At 43.7% G+C, this 18,347-nt stretch overlaps 1 protein-coding gene and 1 non-coding gene across 2 annotated transcripts; one reads left to right on the forward strand and one right to left on the reverse strand.

The window, feature by feature from the left end:
• Positions 1-918: 918 nt before the first annotated feature.
• LOC105873329 (uncharacterized) lies at positions 919-12,877 on the reverse strand. Its single transcript, XM_012768170.3, has 4 exons — positions 12,740-12,877; positions 8,782-8,908; positions 4,869-5,021; positions 919-3,415 (listed from the first exon to the last, which is right to left on the reverse strand). The coding sequence occupies exons 1-4, from the start codon at positions 12,755-12,757 to the stop codon at positions 1,383-1,385; spliced, it is 2,331 nt and encodes a 776-aa protein (XP_012623624.2). The 5' UTR covers positions 12,758-12,877; the 3' UTR covers positions 919-1,382.
• A 4,266-nt stretch (positions 12,878-17,143) lies between these two features.
• On the forward strand, positions 17,144-17,247 carry LOC142873153 (U6 spliceosomal RNA). Its single transcript, XR_012921201.1, has one exon. It is a non-coding gene; the product is annotated as a U6 spliceosomal RNA (small nuclear RNA).
• Positions 17,248-18,347: the final 1,100 nt, after the last annotated feature.

Genomic DNA, 18,347 nt, shown 5'->3' on the forward strand with positions numbered 1-18,347 from the left:
GATTTTTTAAACAACCACATTTAACTTCCTAGAACATGTTTTTGTTTGCAGATGCTTCCTATTTCATAAAATTATGTCCTTGTTTTTGTTAATCTTTGCCCATCTATTCATATTGAAGAATGCAGGTCAGAGGCAGTGGCTCACACCTGTAACCCTAGCACTTTGGGAGGCCAAGAAAGGAGGACTGATTGAGGTCCAGGAGTTCAAGACCACCCAGGGCAACCAGGAAGACCCCATCTCTACAAAAAGTAGAAAAATTAGCCAGTTGTGGCAGTATATGCCTATAGTCCCACCTACTCAGCAAGCTAAGATCAGAGAATAGTTTGAGCCCAGGAGTTGGAGGATGCAGTGGACTATGATCACACCACTGCCCTCTAGCCTGGGTGATAGAGCAAAACCCTGTCTCAAAAAAAAAAAAAGCAGCAATAGACAATTTAATTAGGAACTTTGTGTAACTGGCCATGTAATTCTTTTCCTGCAGGTATCTTTGGACTAGTGCTCCAGAGAAAATCATTTGTAAGACATTGTTTTCTAGTAATATCTACTACAGTTTACTAATAATCTCATTTCCTGTCATCCCTCAGAATTTCAGGTCAGCCATCTTTTACATGAAAGTGAGCCCTCTGAAAACCAGAAATTCTTTGTATGGAGTACAACTTTGTCCCTAGGGTGTACACATTTGGTGCTCATACCACATTCACCTAAAGTAACAAATGAGGTAGTCCTTGGCTGCTTCTTGGACTCCCATGTTTACTTTTGCTGCTAAGTCTTACCTGAGGTCTGGTTCCATACCTCTTAGCACTTTCCGTTTTGTTTCTTCAACTGAGATTAGCCAAATTTTGCTGAGTACCTTAGGGGGAACTATGCATAATCACTACAGAACCTGCTGAGAAACTTCAGGATTCACATAAACAAGGATTTGGGCAATTCATTTTATTGCTATCAGTTTGAAAATAAATGAACTCAATCCAAACCCAACAGCATATTAGGCCTGCAACAAGATTCACTGGATTTAATCCACAGTTTAGGATTATACTCTGGGGGAAAAAAAAATTGCCCCCTATTCGTTCAGCTTTGAGAATGGTACTGGAGGGATTTCTTCTGTCTTAATTCAAGCTGGGACTTTACAGCTGGCTTGGCAGTTGGGCGAAAATCATCACCTACGATGGCAGGAAGAACAAATTTCTCTTTGTATCAATGGACAAGAAATATAACTGGTGATTTTTCGGCACAGAAAATCTTTTGTGGTTTCTCATATTCCTAACTTGTATTGCATTCTTGCTCCAAGGACCCCTGCTCCTAAAATCCGTCTACTAGTAGGTTTGGCTGTGGGCGCCCGGCCAACATCATCCTGCTCAATGCTTTGGCTGTCCTGGTCTGCCTCAGCTCCAGTCAGCCTCTATCATTGCTAACAGCTGGCTAAGCCTTTTCTTAACGTCAGGCTTATCTGGAACAGGGCAGGACTTTGTGTGTACTCTGATGTGCTCAGCAAGTTTAGCCTTATAAATGAAGCCTTTCCCACAGTCGCCACAGACGAAGGGCCTCTCGGGCCTGTGTATGCGCTGGTGCCTCAGCATGTGTCCCCTTTCGCGGAAGTTTTTATCGCACTCGGGGCAGCGGAACGGCCTCTCCCCCGTGTGCAGGCCTTGGTGGTTGAGCAGCTGTGCCTTCAGGCGGAAACTCTTGTCACATTTCGGACACTGAAAAGGCTTCTCTCCCGTGTGTGTCCGGATGTGTTCGACAAGTTTAGACTGTCTGGCGAACCCCTTGCCACACTTGCAAGAGAACGGCATCTCCTCGCGGTGCCGCAGCTGGTGCGCCTTCAAGTAGGCCTTCACGCGGTAGCTCTTGCCGCACTCCGGGCACTGGAAGGGCCTCTCCCCCGTGTGCAGGCGCTGGTGGCTGAGCAGCTGGTCCTTGAGGCGGAAACTCCTGCTGCACTGCAGGCACTGGAAGGGCCTCTCCCCGCTGTGCACGCGGAAGTGCTCCGCGAGCTTGGACTGTCTGATGAAGCCCTTGCCACACTCGCCACACGAGAACGGCCTCTCCGCGCTGTGGGTGCGCTGGTGCGCCTTCACGGCGCCCTTCACGCGGAAGCTCTTGCCGCACTCCGGGCACTGGAAGGGCCTCTCCCCGCTGTGCACTCTCAGGTGCTCGCGCAGCTTGCACTGGTGGGTGAAGCCCTTGCCACACTCGCTGCAGGAGAAGCGCCGCTCGGCGCCGTGCCGCAGCCGGTGGGCGGTGAGCATGCTCTGCAGGCGGAAGCTCAGCCCACACTGCGGACACTGAAAGGGCTTCTCGTCCGCGTGCAGCCGCTGGTGCCTCAGCAGCTGTCCCCTCTGGCGGAAGTTCCTGCCACACTCTGCACACCAGAAAGGCTTCTCCCCACTGTGGACCCGGATGTGCTCTGCGAGTCTGCCCTGTCTGGTGAAGCCCCTGCCACACTTCCCGCAGGAAAAGGGTCTATCTTTGCCATGCACGCGCAGGTGGGCCTCCAGCAGGCGGCTCAGGCGGAAGCGCTTGTCGCACTCTGGGCACTGGAAGGGCTTATCTCCCAAGCGCACCCTGAAGCGGTTGGCGAGCAGGGACCTCGTAGGGAAGCCCTTGCTACACTCCGTGCACGAGCAGGGCCTCTCCACGCCGGGGCTGGGCGGCTGAGTCTGTGTGTCACAGTCCAGGCACGGGCCTGGCTTCTGGCCCGAGTGTGCACTGGCGAGGGCGCCGTGGCCTTCTCTCCAGGAGGCTGGCCTCTCCCCGCCCCGCCGGCACTGGAGGGCCTGCGCGCTGTCCACCGCGGGAAAGCTCCGGTCGTTTTCCGGGGATTGGGAAGGCTTCTCCTCCGCACGCACGGGGTGGTGGCTGAGAAGGGTCCGCTCCTGCCGGAAGTACATTTTACACTCAGGGCACTGGAATGGGCTCTTCCCTGGATGGGCAGCCAGATGTTTCAGCAAACTCTTACCACACTGGTGACATGTTAAGTGCCTCTGTGCCCGAGGGGCACTCTGCTGCGGCTGCACATCCGCTCGTCTGCCTAATTTCTTCCAGGCTCGAGGCAGGTCCTTCCAGTGGCTCCTCTGGTGATTTACTAAGTGGTTCTTCTTCCAAAAGCTTTCCCCGCAGACAGGGCAGGGGTGCTGGTCGCTGTTCCAGGAGGGGACTTCCTGCAAACCAGGGACATCCAGATTTATGGGACCTGGGTTTCCTTCTCTTTGGGTAGATTCGCTGCAGCCGTGGACTACTGGAGTTAGAGCCTGAGCGTCCTGTCTCTGTGGGCTCATGAGGGTGATGCCCTGGGCAGGCTTGGAGGAAAGCCCTTCCCTTTCTCCAATAAAGGGGCCAACGGGATACTGGCTCTGAAGAGGATCTACTTGGAAATGGCATTTGGTTTCTCCTGAATTCACAGCACGCTGGCTTCCTGAAATTGAAAACAAAACTTCAGTCAGTATTCTTGCCTACGGCATGACTAAAGACTATCACCAATAGAGTGAGCCGTAAGGGTGACCTGTAGTGGCCTGGGACTCCAGCTTCCACTGAGCTACCAACCATATAGTGTGGTTCTATTTCATGTCCAAAGTGAGTTTGGTAAATGCTAAACCTTACAGACATTAATATTGAAAAGAAGAAAAGACAGATCACAAACTCAGGGTCTAAGCCAGGGGTCCTCAAACTTTTTAAACAGGGGGTCAGTTCACTGTCCCTGACTGTTGGAGGGCCGGACTATAGTTTAAAAAACCTACGAACAAATTCCTATGCACACTGCACATATCTTATTTTGAAGTAAAAAAACAAATGGGCAAAAACACTTCCATGTGGCCCATGAGCCGTAGTTTGAGGACGCCTAGTCTAAGCTGTGCAGCCAGACTGCCTGGGTTCAAATCCCATTTGTCAAGCTAATCTGTCTTGGCTTCAGCTCCTTCTGTGGAAACAACAGTTCATAGATTATTGTAAAAACTAAATGAGCAATGAGCACCAGGTACTTAGCATGGTCCTGGCAGAGTGTACAGACTCCATAAGTGTTGGCCACTATTATGACTTACCCCATGGACTTACCCCATGACTACAGACACACCTGGAGGGATGAGGTGATGATGGCAGTAAGTTCCTAACAGAGAGAGCCCTGACTGTTACACAGTCACATGTAATCCACGAGCTGTCCTGTCTGCAGCCAGGCAAGGCTCAGCTCTATTCCTCCCTCCCTGTTCCCATTCCTACCAATGTTTTAAGAAGGTTTCTTGCAAGAATCATTAATAGAAAGTAGAAAGTAAAATAATTTGTGGAGAAAAACCTCCTTTGTGCTCGGGAAAGAAGCAGCTAAAACCTAAAACTATTTTACTTTTTCATTCTGTACTTTAATACTGACTTTTAAGAATACAAAAATCTCAGACTCTCCTATCATGACAAGAAATGAAAGAGGAGAGCTGATATTTAAGTATCCAAATAGACAATAGTTTCTACATAGGAAGAAAGCCATGTTGGTCCTAAAGATCTGGATAACCAGTCTCTGCTTCTGTTCCTTTTCCACTAAGAAGTTTACATTTACTGAGCTCTTACTCTTGCTAGGGATCATTTTAACACTATATACATTAATCTGTTTAATTCTGTAACAGAGGTACTTTCATTCTTTTCATTTTTTAGATCAGGCATTGAAATACTGAAAGTTTAAATAATTTGCTCAAGGTCACCCAGAAAGGGCAAGATGCAGACTCAGGTCCAGATGCCACGCTTCTAACCACTATGCTTACTGCCTTTCTCTAGAATATAAGAGACATCAAGCATTAGTTCAAACAGGAAGACAAGATCAGAAAAGGGAAATGAAGAAGTCTGAATGTGAAGTCTTAAGGTCAGGGCCCTGATTTCTAAATACTCACCCCAAAACAGCTGTCCCTCAATAACTGGATCAAAATGCAAATCAGCAGAGGAGCAAATTATGTTTCCTGATTTCTGTGATTCTTTCCAGTCCCTGAAGGGCTCTCTCCCCTGTTCAATCCAGGATATCAGTTCCGGTTTGGGAAGTCCATCATCTGTACAGAGAAGTCAGACAGGGTAGTTTGGCTTCCTTCAGCATTAAATTTAAAGCACCTCTAAATTTCTCAAAATTCATTCCTGGGACAATATATGAGAAGAGATGTCAAAAACTAGGTTATAGGTTCACAGAAAGAGGAACAAAACTGCCCACTACATCATAACAGTGCTTCCTAATCTATCTGGACCTGTTAGACCAGTTGTGTTTAAATTTCGTCATGGTCCCCATACATCTATAATACCAATGCTGTATTTTATCCACAAACAACATGGCAAATGCTATAATATTTTTAATAACCATTTAATAACAGGTAATCTCAGGGTTCAATTAGTCAAAAGGATTTTTAAAAACAATGCCTTAATTTATTTAAAATATTTCTAGCACATGGAGAAAAATACACAAAAACCTAGGTGACATCTAACTTTGTCAAATCTTTCCATATTGACATATTTCAGGTTTTGTTTTTTTTTGAGACAGAGTCTTGCCCTGTTGCCCGGGCTAGAGTGCTGTGGCGGCAACCTAGCTCACAGCAACCTCAAACTCCTGGGCTCAAGCAATCCTTCTGCCTCAGCCTCCTGAGTAGCTGGGACTACAGGCTTGCGCCACCATGCCCGGCTAATTTTTTCTATATATTTTTAGTAGAGATGGGGTCTCACTCTTGCTCAGGCTGGTCTCGAACTCCTCCTGAGCTCAAACAATCCACCTGCCTTGGCCTCCCAGAGTGCTAGGATTACAGGCCTGAGCCACTGCACGTGGCTCATACTTCTGGTTTTTAAAATGTATGCGATACTACACAGTTTAAGCCACTGTATGTCCCTCTCCAGAGGTAAGCGCTACCCTGCCTAGTGTTTATCATTCCTATGTATGTTTTTAAATACATACATGTAAATATATAAAATGCTGGTTTTAAACTTTACATAAATCATACCATATTATACTGCAATTTGCTTTTCTCCCCACAAATTATGTTTTCAAAATTTCTCCATTTTGAAATACTTGGGTTTGTTCATTTGATAGTATTTGATTATAGGAATATATCACAATTGGTCTTCTCTTTCCTCTGTTCACTGGCATGCCTCTATAAGTCCACACAAGCATCAGCAGTCCTCGAAGTGAACTGCTGTATTCCTGGGTAAGTATGTCTCCAACTTACTGTATATTACCAAATTGCTCTCCAAAGTGGCTGTGCTGATTGACAATCTCATCAGCAGAGTAGGAGTGTTTGCTTTGTTTCCCATCTTGACAACATGTGGTGCTATCAGATGTTTTTCTGTCTCTAATATAGTACCACACAGTAAGTCTTGCTGTAAGATAGGACAATCACTTTCCATCTTTTTTCAAAAATTTGTCTTTGTTCTTCCATGTTCTTTAGGATCAGCTTATCAAATTCCATGAACAGCTCTATTAGGATTTGGACTAGAATTGCTTTGAAGGTATATGGTTCAGGGAGAACAGACAGAAGGCAGGAAGGTCCATGTCACTGACTGTATGACTAAAGAGGATGGATAATCATAGGGATATGATGAAAGCATGTGTTAAAAAAAGTCATTAAAAGCCCAAGAAAAATCCAAATCTAAAAAAATCATGGCCTAACAGCAAAACAAATTAAAATGTAGCATAATTTTGAACTGATGAATATAAGAAAAAAAGGAAATACATTTGATTTGATGCTTAGAATATACTTTTTGGAGTAGCACAGGGTTAATGATATACAATTATACTTATTTCTCTCTAGATTCAATTGAAACCGGTTCTTCAGTAACAATGAAAATAACAATGTCTTAGATTACATGTTTCAGAAACAATCCACAGATACAGCCTGGAAAACTTAACAGAACAGAATATAAATATTAGAAGCCTTGGAATATAAAGGAAGTGGTATGGCTGTCATGAACTGGCAGGAGAGATGAAGGAAGTACTAGAGAACTACTTACCTTATCTTTAAATACTAAAAAAGACAAGAGATCTAATATAAAGTTGATGGAACACAATCTAGAAGTTTAAATATATTAAATTATAAAGCTAACAACGGAGGCACAAAAAACTATCAAAAATTGGGGAGAAAGGAGAAAAGGAGATAAAAGAATGACTGCACAAGTAGGCCAATGCCTGATTTTTCATAGCAATTAATTAATACTTATCTAAACTCAATAAATCAAGGAACAAAGTGTAAGCATATTTAGATTGGAGAAAACCATATTTAGATTTGAGAACTGAAACAGAAATGGTTAAAAGAGATTGCCTTTAGGGAGTTAATTGCAAGGGGGGGGCGGTGCCAGGGCTGGGGGGGGGGGATGGGGTGTAAGAATGAAGTAACAGTCTTCTAGCTTTGATTAGATGCTTCTCTGAAGAGACTGATTTTTAAGGCCCAGCAGTGGTTCATGCTGGTATTTCTGGCATTTGGGGAGGCTGAGGTGGGAGGATTGCTTGAGGCCAGGAGTTTTACAACAGGAGTTTTAAAACAGTTTTACAACAGTGAGACCCTATTTCTACAGGGTCTCACTCTGTTGCCTGGGCTAGAGTGCAGGGGTAGCATCATAGCCCAATGCAGCCTCATATTCCTGGATTCAAGCAATCCTCCTGCCTCAGCCTCCTGAGTAACTAGGACTATAGGTGCACACTACCATGCCTGGCTAATATTTTCTATTTTTGTAGAGATGGGGTCTCGCTGTTGCTCAGGCTGGTCTTGAACTCCTGACTGTAAATGATCCTTGCCTTTGGCCCCCCAGAGTGCTAGGATTCCAGGCATGATAAGCCATGCCCAGCCTACAAAAAATTTAAAAATTAGCCAGGCATGGTGGCATGCACCTATAGTCCCAGCTACTCAGGAAGCTGAGACAGGAGGATTGCCTGAGTCCAGGAGTTGGAGGCTGCAGTGAGCTATGATGAAACCATTGCACTCTAGCCTGGGCGACAAAGAGAGACCCTGTCTCAAAAAAAAAATCAAAACAAAAAAATCACATTTGATAAATAAAAAGAAATATAAAGAATAAGCAAAACAACCAGAAGAACATCCATAACCATTACCAGGCAGAGATAGTTACTCGTAAACACCTCATTGTATAGTCTTCAAAAATCTCATTTTAGGGAGTAATAACATTAGCTTTTCTGAATTTTTTAGACCCCACTGTAAAAGTTGTAACGTAGGGACATCCAAGGTTAAAGATATACAGCTTAGGCTGGGTGCAGTGGTTCATGCCTGTAATCCCAGCACTTTGGGAGGGCGAGGCAGGAGGATCACTTGAGGCCAAGGGTTCAAGACCAGCCTGGGCAACACAGGGAGACCCTGTGTCTACAAAAAATTAAAACATTAGCCAGATGTGGTGGCGTATGCCTATACTGCTAGCTACTTGGGAAGCTGAGACAGGAGGATCACTTCAACTCAGGCCTTCGAGGTTATAGTGAGCTTTGATCGCACAATGGCACTCCAGCCTGGGCAAAAGAACAAGTCCCTGTCTCTGAAAAACAATTTTATACACATACACACACACACACACAATGTGTAAAGTCACAGCACCCTGAAAGTAATGACAAAAAGCCCCAATATATAGTCACCTTTAACCATCTACATTACATGTTGTCTCAAATATTGTCATGTAAGGTCTATCCTTGAGTAAGGATTACCAAACTCGGGAAAAATGCCTTTCTGAGTTAATTTCTGAGAACTCTTGCTACTTGACAAACAAAAGCACCAAGTGACTGAGACTTCCTCCAGGATCCAGTTCCTTGACTGACCCACAAAGGTGGACACTTCTTACCTAGAGAGATGAGCATCTCATAATTGGTTCTCATCACATGCTTGTAAAGCTCCTTCTGCCATGCCTCCAGGTTCTGCCATTCTTGCTCCGAGAAATAAATGGCAACATCCTCAAAAGTCAGAGGTAACTGAAATTATAGACATAGTATATACATAGTCATGATTGCTCCAGAGTGACTCCAGCTCCGGTTTTTGTTCAGCAGCTTCCTCCTGGGAACTGCTCCTTCCTTTACCCCAATTGTGTGGTGCTGCTGTGAACCACCACAAGCCCTCCAGGAGTTTCTTTATGTTTGTCCCAACTATATATACATATGTAGAGTATGCAACTTTTTTTCTTTACAAAAATGGGAGCAAATCACTGTGTAACTTCATTCACTTAATGTCACAGACATCTTTCCAGGTCAATACATAGAGGCAAACTCATTCTTCAGTATGTTACATTACATTGCATGAGTAGATACACTCCACTAATGGGACATATATTGTTTCCATCTCTTTATAGGTTACCAACAATGTTCTGATGTGCTTCCTTATGTAGTAGTACTTCTACTTCCGTAGGATAAAGTCTAAAAAGGAGAACTACTAAATCAAATGGTATAAATATCTTCAGTTTTAATAGATATCACTAGATTGCCTTCCAGAAAGAGCCTAGTATGTTTACCTTTGCTATTGAGATGAGACTTCCTGTTTCTTTATACTTTTGACAGCACAGGATGTTCTTAAATCTTATATTTTGCCAGTGTGATGGGTGGCAAATAATATTTTATTGCCTTAATTTACATTAATTTGTGAGGCTTAGCATCACTTTCATACTTTTTGGCTCTCTGCATATTTTTGTGAATGACCATTCACATCCTTTGCTCAGTGAATTCTTATATCTTAAATGAACTTTCTTATATTAGGGTTAATAACCCTTTGACTAACTGACAATCATCTTCTCTATTTGTCTTTTGTCAAATAGAAAATTGACCCTTTTATTTAATTAAATCAGTACATATTTATCATATTGTTACCATATTTTTCTTTTAAGTGTTCCCCACATCAAAGTTATATAAATATTCCACTAAAGGCTTTTTACATTTGCAATTTAATTCTATAGATGAGATTGGCATTTTTATTACACACATATGGATAGCCAATCATGCAACACTATTAAATATACCATTCTTTCTTAGATTAAAATGCCAGCCTTCAAGGCCGGGTGTGGTGGCTCATGCCTGTAATCCTAGCACTCTGAGAGGCCGAGGCGGGAGGATAGCTCGAGGTCAGGAGTTTGAAACCAGCCTGAGCAAGAGTGAGACTCTGTCTCTACTATAAATAGAAAGAAATTAATTGGCCAACTAAAAATATATATAGAAACAATTAGCCGGGCATGGTGGCACATGCCTGTAGTCCCAGCTACTGGGGAGGCTGGGGCAGCAGGATCACTTGAGCCCAGGAGTTTGAGGTTGCTGTGAGCTAGGCTGACACTAGGGCACTCACTCTAGCCTGGGCAACAAAGCGATACTCTGTCTCAAAAAAAAAAAAAGAAAAAGCCAGCCTTCAACCTTTGCAGTTGAACATGTCCTTCACACCACATGTCTGACCTGCCAGGGTCCACTTATATGTGGATTTTTTCTTTTTTCTTTTCTTTTTTTTTTTTTTTGAGACAGAGTCTTGCTCTATTGTCCAAGGTGGAGTGCAGTGGCATCATCATAGCTCACGGCAACCTCAAACTCCTCAGATCAAGTGATCCTCCTGCCTCAGCCTCTGGAATAACTGGGGACTCCAAGTGCACACAACCACACCCAGCTAATTTTTACATTTGTGTAGAGATGAGGTCTCACTATGTGCTCAGGCTAGTCTCAAACTCCTGGCTTCCAGCAACCCTCTTGACTTGGCCTTCCAAAGTGGTGGGATTACAGCCAGTAGCCACCACCCCTGGCCAGTTCTTTTAATTTAGACAGCTCCTCACCAGCTTTGAGGTTGCAGCGTGCTATGATGACGCCACTGCATTCTCACCTGGGCAACAGAGCAAGACCCCGTGTCAAAAAAAACAAAAACAACACAACATTTTTGAAGATTTGCAACAATTAGAAAAAACTCACAAATGAACCACATAGCCTAGAAATATCACAAAAATTAAGAAAAAATTAGGTATGTCATGAATGAATAAAACATAGATACTAGTCTATTTTATCACTTCCATAAAATATACACAAATCTATTATAAAATTTATTAAAATTCACACAAACAGTACCTGCCATTCATAGTTAAATGTAAATAATGTAAATATGCAGTATTAAATCATAAATACATATTAACTGTAGTACATACTATACTACTATAATAATTTTGTAACCATCTCCTGTTGCTATTGTAGTGAGGTCTTGTTGAGGTACCCAAGTATCTGCATGAAATACTGTGTGATGCTATCATCTCCAAATGGGCAGTTTCTCCAGTAACTAGCGTATTGTAGTAAAAAGTGATCTCTTCACGTTCCCACATATTTCTCACTGTGTTTACTGCAATACCATAAACCCTGAATAACACCATGGGCCCCATATTAAGTGCCACTAATGATGCTGGAAGTGCTTCCAAGAAGCAGAGAAAAGTCATGACAGTATAAGAAAAAGCTGCATTGCTTGATATGTACCTAGACCAAGGTCTGTAGCTGTGGTTGCCTGCCATTTCAAATAGATGATTCATCTTGCAAACAGATGACATAAATTGAAGGTATCAGTAAGTACATTACAGTACTATAAATATATTATCTCTTCCTAAGGTTTTCTTAATAACATTTTTTCTGTAGGTTACTTTACTGTAACAATCTAGTATATAATACACATCACATATAAAATATGTGTTAATTGGCTGTTTATGTAATTAGTAAGGCTTCTGGTCAACAAGCAGGCTATATAATAGCTGTTTCTGGGGAGTAAAAGTTATATACAGATTTTTGACTGCATGCAGTTGGGAGGGGAGTTGGAGTCCCCTAACCCCTGCATTGTTTGAGGGTCAACTGTAATTCTTTTTCCAAATGAGTATTTATCACATTTACTGAATAGTCTATTCTTTTACCACTGATTTGGGATTTTTTTTCATAGATTCCAATTTATTCTTGGGTATATTTTTGTTCCACTGGTGAATTTGTTTCTTCCTGCCCCAATACTGCACTGTTTAATTCTTACAGTTTTATCAAATGTTTTGTTATTTGAAAGAACATGGCCATCCACCACCACAATCAACCACAATCTGGCTCAGAATCCTAACTCTTTTAAAGACATTCTTCCAGGCTGGGTGCGGTGGCTCACGTCTGTAATCCTACCACTCTGGGAGGCCGTGGTGGGTGGATCGCTCAAGGTCAGGAGTTCAAAACCAGCCTGAGCAAGAGTGAGACCCGTCTCTACTATAAATAGAAAGAAATTAATTGGCCAACTAATATATATAGAAAAAATTAGCCAGGCATGGTGCCACATAACTGTAGTCTCAGCTACTCGGGAGGCTGAGGCAGCAGGATTGCTTGAGCCCAGGAGTTTGAGGTTGCTGAGAGCTAGGCTGACGCCACGGCACTCACTCTAGCCTGGGCAACAAAGCGAGACTCTGTCTCAAAAAAAAAAAAAAGACACTGTTCCGAATTCAGTGATTATGATGCAAAAGTGTGGTTGGGCTATAACTCTCAGCTCTAGCCACAGACCTATTTCCATCCTTTCCCCCGTCCGCTCGTCGCCATGCTGGGGCCCCTCGCCCGGGCTCGCCCACGGTCCACGCTCAGCTCTGTTCCGGGGTTTGGCCACGGAGGAGCTGCTGGAGCGGTGACCACCGGCTCCCTGCAGCGCCGGGTCCCTACACCCCAACCCAGGCGACCTCCCGGCTGAGTCCCACCCACGCACCGCAGCTGCCCACGGAAACCCAGCCCGGTAACCGAGGACCCGCCTAGAACCCCGAAAGTGGGCGTCCGCGTAGAGTAGCCTCTTACCGGAGCCGGCTCGGCCATCGCCTCCCGCGGCACCCCCTGGGCGGGACAACACCGACAGTCCCAGGCGACTCCGCGGGAACCAGCCCGTCAGCGTACGGTAGCTCTCCACCCCACGGCCCCAGCCTGAACCCGGCTCCACCCCCGACGCTGAGCAAGCCAGGGCGCGGTGCACCCTGGGATTCGGGGGGCCGCGACGCCTCTGCCCACAGCGCCCCCGTCGGGCGGGAGGAGCCGCCGCAGTCCCACGAACGATCCTCAGAGGCGAGATGTGGGGCCAAGGCCGCCCAGCCCCACAGCGCCCCCTGCTGCCTGGAGGAGCAGGCGCCGCTGGGGACGGCCCTGAGACTAGGGCAGCCAGGCTGGCCCAGGCCGCGCAGGCCACTGGATCCTCGGACTGTGTTGGGATCTCCAAGGGAGGGAAACAGTGGGAGAGGAGCTGGAGGGACTGAAGAGAGAAGGGCACGGGTGCGGCAGCCGGAAGTGGAGAGGGCAGAGTCAGGGACCGGGAGACACATCCCCCCAGAAGCCAGACTGAGAGCAGGAGCCGGCGGGAGAGGGAGTGTCTGGGTCGGTCCCTCCGGAGCCACCCTGAGTCACCTGCGAGGGAAGCCCAGGGATCGCGCGAGGGCGGCGGGACCGTCCCGGAGGGATCACCGTGGAGCACGCAGCGTTTCAATTATATTTCTTGACCATGTTAATGTTTCTCTTGTCTTTGACCTAGCTATAGAATATTTTTCTTATATTATTGATTTATTTTTGGAGGAAACGTTGTATTTCAGAAGTTCCCTTCTAATCTTCTACTTGCATAAATGTAGTTTACAATTCTAATGATGGCAATATCATTTTCTTATTCTTTTATTTTGTATATACTTTCCCATACATCTACATGGTCTTCATATTTAACCTTTTAATTACTATAGAACATTACATCTAGTTGATTTAATTTCACTACTATTAAGCATTTCCTTTGGTTTTGTTTTACTGTTACAAGTAGCATTGGTATTAATTTTTAACCATGTAGTGGTTTTTATTTTGAATTACTGCTATAGGAAAAATTCCTAAAAAAGGAATCATTGAGCTTAAAAAAAAACTGATTTTAAAGACTTGTTTTATTTCCAGAAGTCCATTAAGAAGTATGAACCTCAGGTGGAAGAGAGCCAGCTATCCTGAGGAAAACAATGGCAGAGCACAGGGGAATTTTAGGGCAATGAAACTGCTCTGTGTGATACTATAATGGTGGACACATGTCATTAAAATTGGAACTTACCTGACCATGAATGGCATCCCACAGAAGGTACAGTGCCCATAGAATGCACAACACCAAGAGTGAACCCTACTGTAAACTACAGAATAGAATGTACAACACCAATAGTAAATCCAAATGTAAACTCCATATAGACTGTGTGCTAATGATGTGTCGTCGTAGGTTCATCACTTGTAACAAATGTACCACTTTAGTGGGGTACGCTGATAGTGGGGAGAGGGTATATGAGAAATGAGAAATCTCTGTACTTTCCTCTCAATTTTTCTGTGAACATAAAACTGCTTTAGAAATAGTTAAAAAAAAAAAAAAAAGGATGAACTTCTCTTTTTTTTTTTGCATTGAGACCAGGAATACACATTTCCCTGTAGCCTCACTAGCAATATTAAAATTTCTTCATTTTTATTAACTTAATAATGAAAAAATAGTATTTTCTAACTTAGGTGGAGCTAATTGTCCAATATTACCTTACTCTTTTATTGCCCATATTTGAACTTTGTTTATAGCTTTTGCCCAACTCACCCTTAGATGTCCATGTTTGAGATGAAATAGATGAAGGATTTGTTGTGTGAAGTTTGGATTCAGTCTAGGGGATACACGTTGAGACTGCAGGTTCCCCAGCTCTGGTTCAATTCATGTCTTCTTCCAAGCACAGTGACAAACAGTCTTTACTTCAACAGAATTCATGTGGCTGATCAGAAACCTTATTAATGATTTTAGTGGTTCCTCAAAAATCTTACCAAACCAGACATCCTCCTCCCCAAATTCTTTCACATTTCCTTTCTTTTCCCCTCTAAAATTTAGTACAGAGATGCAGACTTGTGGGGTTTTTTTAATTATAGCATTTTCACATGCAAAAAAAGAACCAGTTTTGCAAAGAAGAACTAAGATTTAAAGAAGCAAAAACAGTTGTGGAAAAAATAAATGCAGCTGGAGAGAGAATAAATAGAAGGGGCATTCTCTTTGATTTTCAAGGGGAAATGAGATTTATGGATTGAAGGTATGTGCTTCAATGTTAGAATGTTTTTACTTTAAATCAATGTTGAAACATTTCCTTCTTTCTTGTGTGGCTTCTTGGCTAGTAGAACAGGAAATATTATAAGGATCAGTGCTGGGTGAGCATCTTATTCAGTACACGCAGCACTGTCCTTTTCTTCCTCCCATTCTTGGGAGATGACTCCAGTTCCTACAGGCGAAGATGAAGACCGTCTGACTTAAACTCTCTCGTCCCATCCCTTCCATTCCTGTTCCTGTCTATACTCACAGCTTTCTAATTGCCCGTACTGTCTCAAAAGAACCAGCAGCCGTCCTCACTGAGACTCTTTTCCAGAGAGCTCTAACACCTTCCAGGCACACTACCTCCATGACATCTCCTCAGACTACCCTCTCTCTGTGGCATCTACACTCTTTTATCTTGAATTCTTTGCCATCCAACAATCCTCATCACGAAAAAAAAAAATGTTTCTGAGAAGCTCCTGTCAGTGTTTGAGAAAAAATGGGAGGGGAAAAGTAATGATGCAAGATTGGTGTGTCAGGATCATCTGTGAGGGCCTTGAAATGTACATACATTCCTCACCCGTCAAACAGGACCCAGAACCAGGGTCTCAAGAATGTTTAATTTCTCCCTCTTTCTGTGCCCCAGTCACCAAACCCTGCTCAATCTTTGTCCGTCTTTCAGATCCATCCTTCCTTTCTTTTCTCACTACCCCAAATCAAATTCATCCCTCCTTCTGACCATTGAAGAATTTCTGGAATGGCTTTTTTTTTTTTTAAACAAAGAGATGGGGTCTCACTGTGTTGCCCAGGCTGGCCTCACATTCCTGGGCTCAAGCAACCCTCCCACATCAGCTTCCCAAGGAGCTGGAACTATAGGTGTGTGCCACCCTGCCTGGCTATATTTTCTACATGGGGCATGTGTTAGGCAAAAATACAATGATGGAGAAAATGTCAAAACAAGATCAATTGGCTGCCCTCCAGGGATTCAGTCTATGAGAGCGGCATACAGTTTCATGTGAAAAGAAAGGTATTTAGAGGTACCATAAGAAGAGACTAAAGCACTCCTGGTGTCTGGACCCAGTCTTGGGATACGAGGGACTGGGTGGGTGAGGGAGGAAAGGCATTCCAGACAGAGGGAGCAGTCATGAGAAAAATAAATGCCATTTGATACAGCTGAAGTTCATATTGTGAATGTGTCATAAATTAAGCTGCAAAGGCAGGTCAGGTCAGCTCATAGGCTCTTACATGTCATGTTACAAGAGTTTGCATTTATAATAAAATGAAAATCCTCTAAACACTTCTTAAAAGGAAATAACATTAGAATTGCCCTTTAGAAAAAGCAGTCTGGCAGGAGGAGGATATCTGGGAGAAGTATGATGAATGCACTGCAGGAAAAAGCCAGAGGTAGAGAACTGTTAAGAAAAGAACTGTAAAACTATTTTTTAAAAATGAGTAGGCTTAAATTAGTGACAATAGAGATAGAGAGAAGGGATTTTATATCTGATTTGGGAGAAATCAGGAGCTAAATTGGGTGTGGGAAAATGTAGGGTCATCATGAGATCTATGACTCTGGAGATTAGGTAGACAGTAGTTAAAATTTTAGAGGTGGGAAATACAGGAGGGTGTAAAGAAGAGGGGTGTGGAGGGAGGGTTGATATGGATGACACGTCTTATTTGGGCATTTTGTGTTGGAGATGCCTATGGAAATAAGGAATTCCAGGAGGAAGTCGAAAATATGGACTGATAGATTTGAAAGTCATCAGCACATATATGATAACAGAAGTGGATGCACAAGATGTGGCCTGGGACAGCAAAATAGTCACACAGACAAATGAAACATGGCTGGCCGCTGGATTTGGTGGTGAGGCACACTTCTTCCTCATTCTAGGTGTTTCTTTCCAGTTAGGGGAAGCCCCATTAGCACAGCACTCCTAGTCTCTGCCTCCTCATCCACTTTGCTCAGGTCCAGTCCTCCATAAATGCATTCTCCAATATTAGTTTTATCACTAGTTAAGGTGATATTTTGATCTTACATTTCTGTCTCCTTGGTTAATTTCTTAATTTAGAATTTAGGCAGGGAACAGAGTGCTATTTATGTAGTATACATGAAAAACCCAAAGTGCCACTGATCAAATTATGGGACATGCTTGCTTCAGCAGCACATATAATAAAATTGGAACGATACAGAGATTAGCATGGCCTCTGCACAAGGATGACACATAAATTCGTGAAGCGTAAGAAAAAAAATTATGGGAAATCCCAACAGAAGACTAATGGGTAGAGTCAGAAGAATTAAAAAGAAAACAATGTGAATATAAAGAAATAAAAAGAAAATGGTGTCTGAGAGAGGTAATGAGTACCCAACAATGCCAAATGCTGCATTATTGGGTGAGAGCTATTCCCTTGACTGGTTGAAGCTAAAGCAGAGGGCTGAGAAGAAGACAGAAGAGAAGAGACACAGTTGTGTGGCACAGTACAAAAGGCAGAGGATTTGGCGTAAGACCCACAGAATTTATATCCTGGCTCCATCTACTAACCCTGGTATTGGGCAAGATACTAGAGCTCCTTAAGTTTTAGTTTCTCCATTTAATATGATGGGGGATAGGAGGATTCCTTTATGAAAATCAACCACATGTACAAAAAAGTGCTGTTTTAGACTTTCTGGTAACACCTGAGTTCGCTAGAGTGAACTAGGTGAAGGGCTGCAGTATGGAGTGACCTATGGAATCAATCGTTTTCTGCAAACAGCAGAGAGAGACTGGCACAGAAACAATTAGGAGTGTTTCCAGGGTCAAATAAAGGCAGGCGTTCTAGGAGCAAAACGTTAAGCGGAGGTGGAAGATAGAAGGAGCTAAAAGACAGGAGGGAGGCTTGACAAAGGAACTTTATGGTCTATAGTAACTTGAGCTTTCCAGATGCTCATGTTTGTCAGGGACTCCATGGGCTGGCAAAAGCAGCCAAGCAGAAGTTTTTAATCTAAGCTCTTGCTTTCCCCATATCTGGTCACCTAAGCAAGGGAGCATCAATGGCTTCAGGACCAGTACTCAGGTTCTGGAGAGAATAAAGGCCAAGTTAGTAACAGACATTATAATGTGAGGCTTAAAGTGAGGGTACAAATGTGAAATACATGGCATTGTCTGTTAAAGAATAATCCCTCAATAAATCTCAGACAGAACCCCGTGTTATGAACTGAATCATGTCCCCTCCCCTTGCCAAATTCATAGGTTGAATCCCTGACCCCCAATGTGACTGCCTGTATTTGGAGATAGAGCCTTTGAGGATAATTAAGGTTAAATGAGGTCATGAAGTAGTCTCATCCAATAGCCCCACCTACCCCATGCACAAAGAAAT

Source organism: Microcebus murinus, chromosome 9 (genome assembly GCF_040939455.1).
Source record: "Microcebus murinus isolate Inina chromosome 9, M.murinus_Inina_mat1.0, whole genome shotgun sequence".
NCBI lineage: Eukaryota > Metazoa > Chordata > Mammalia > Primates > Cheirogaleidae > Microcebus > Microcebus murinus.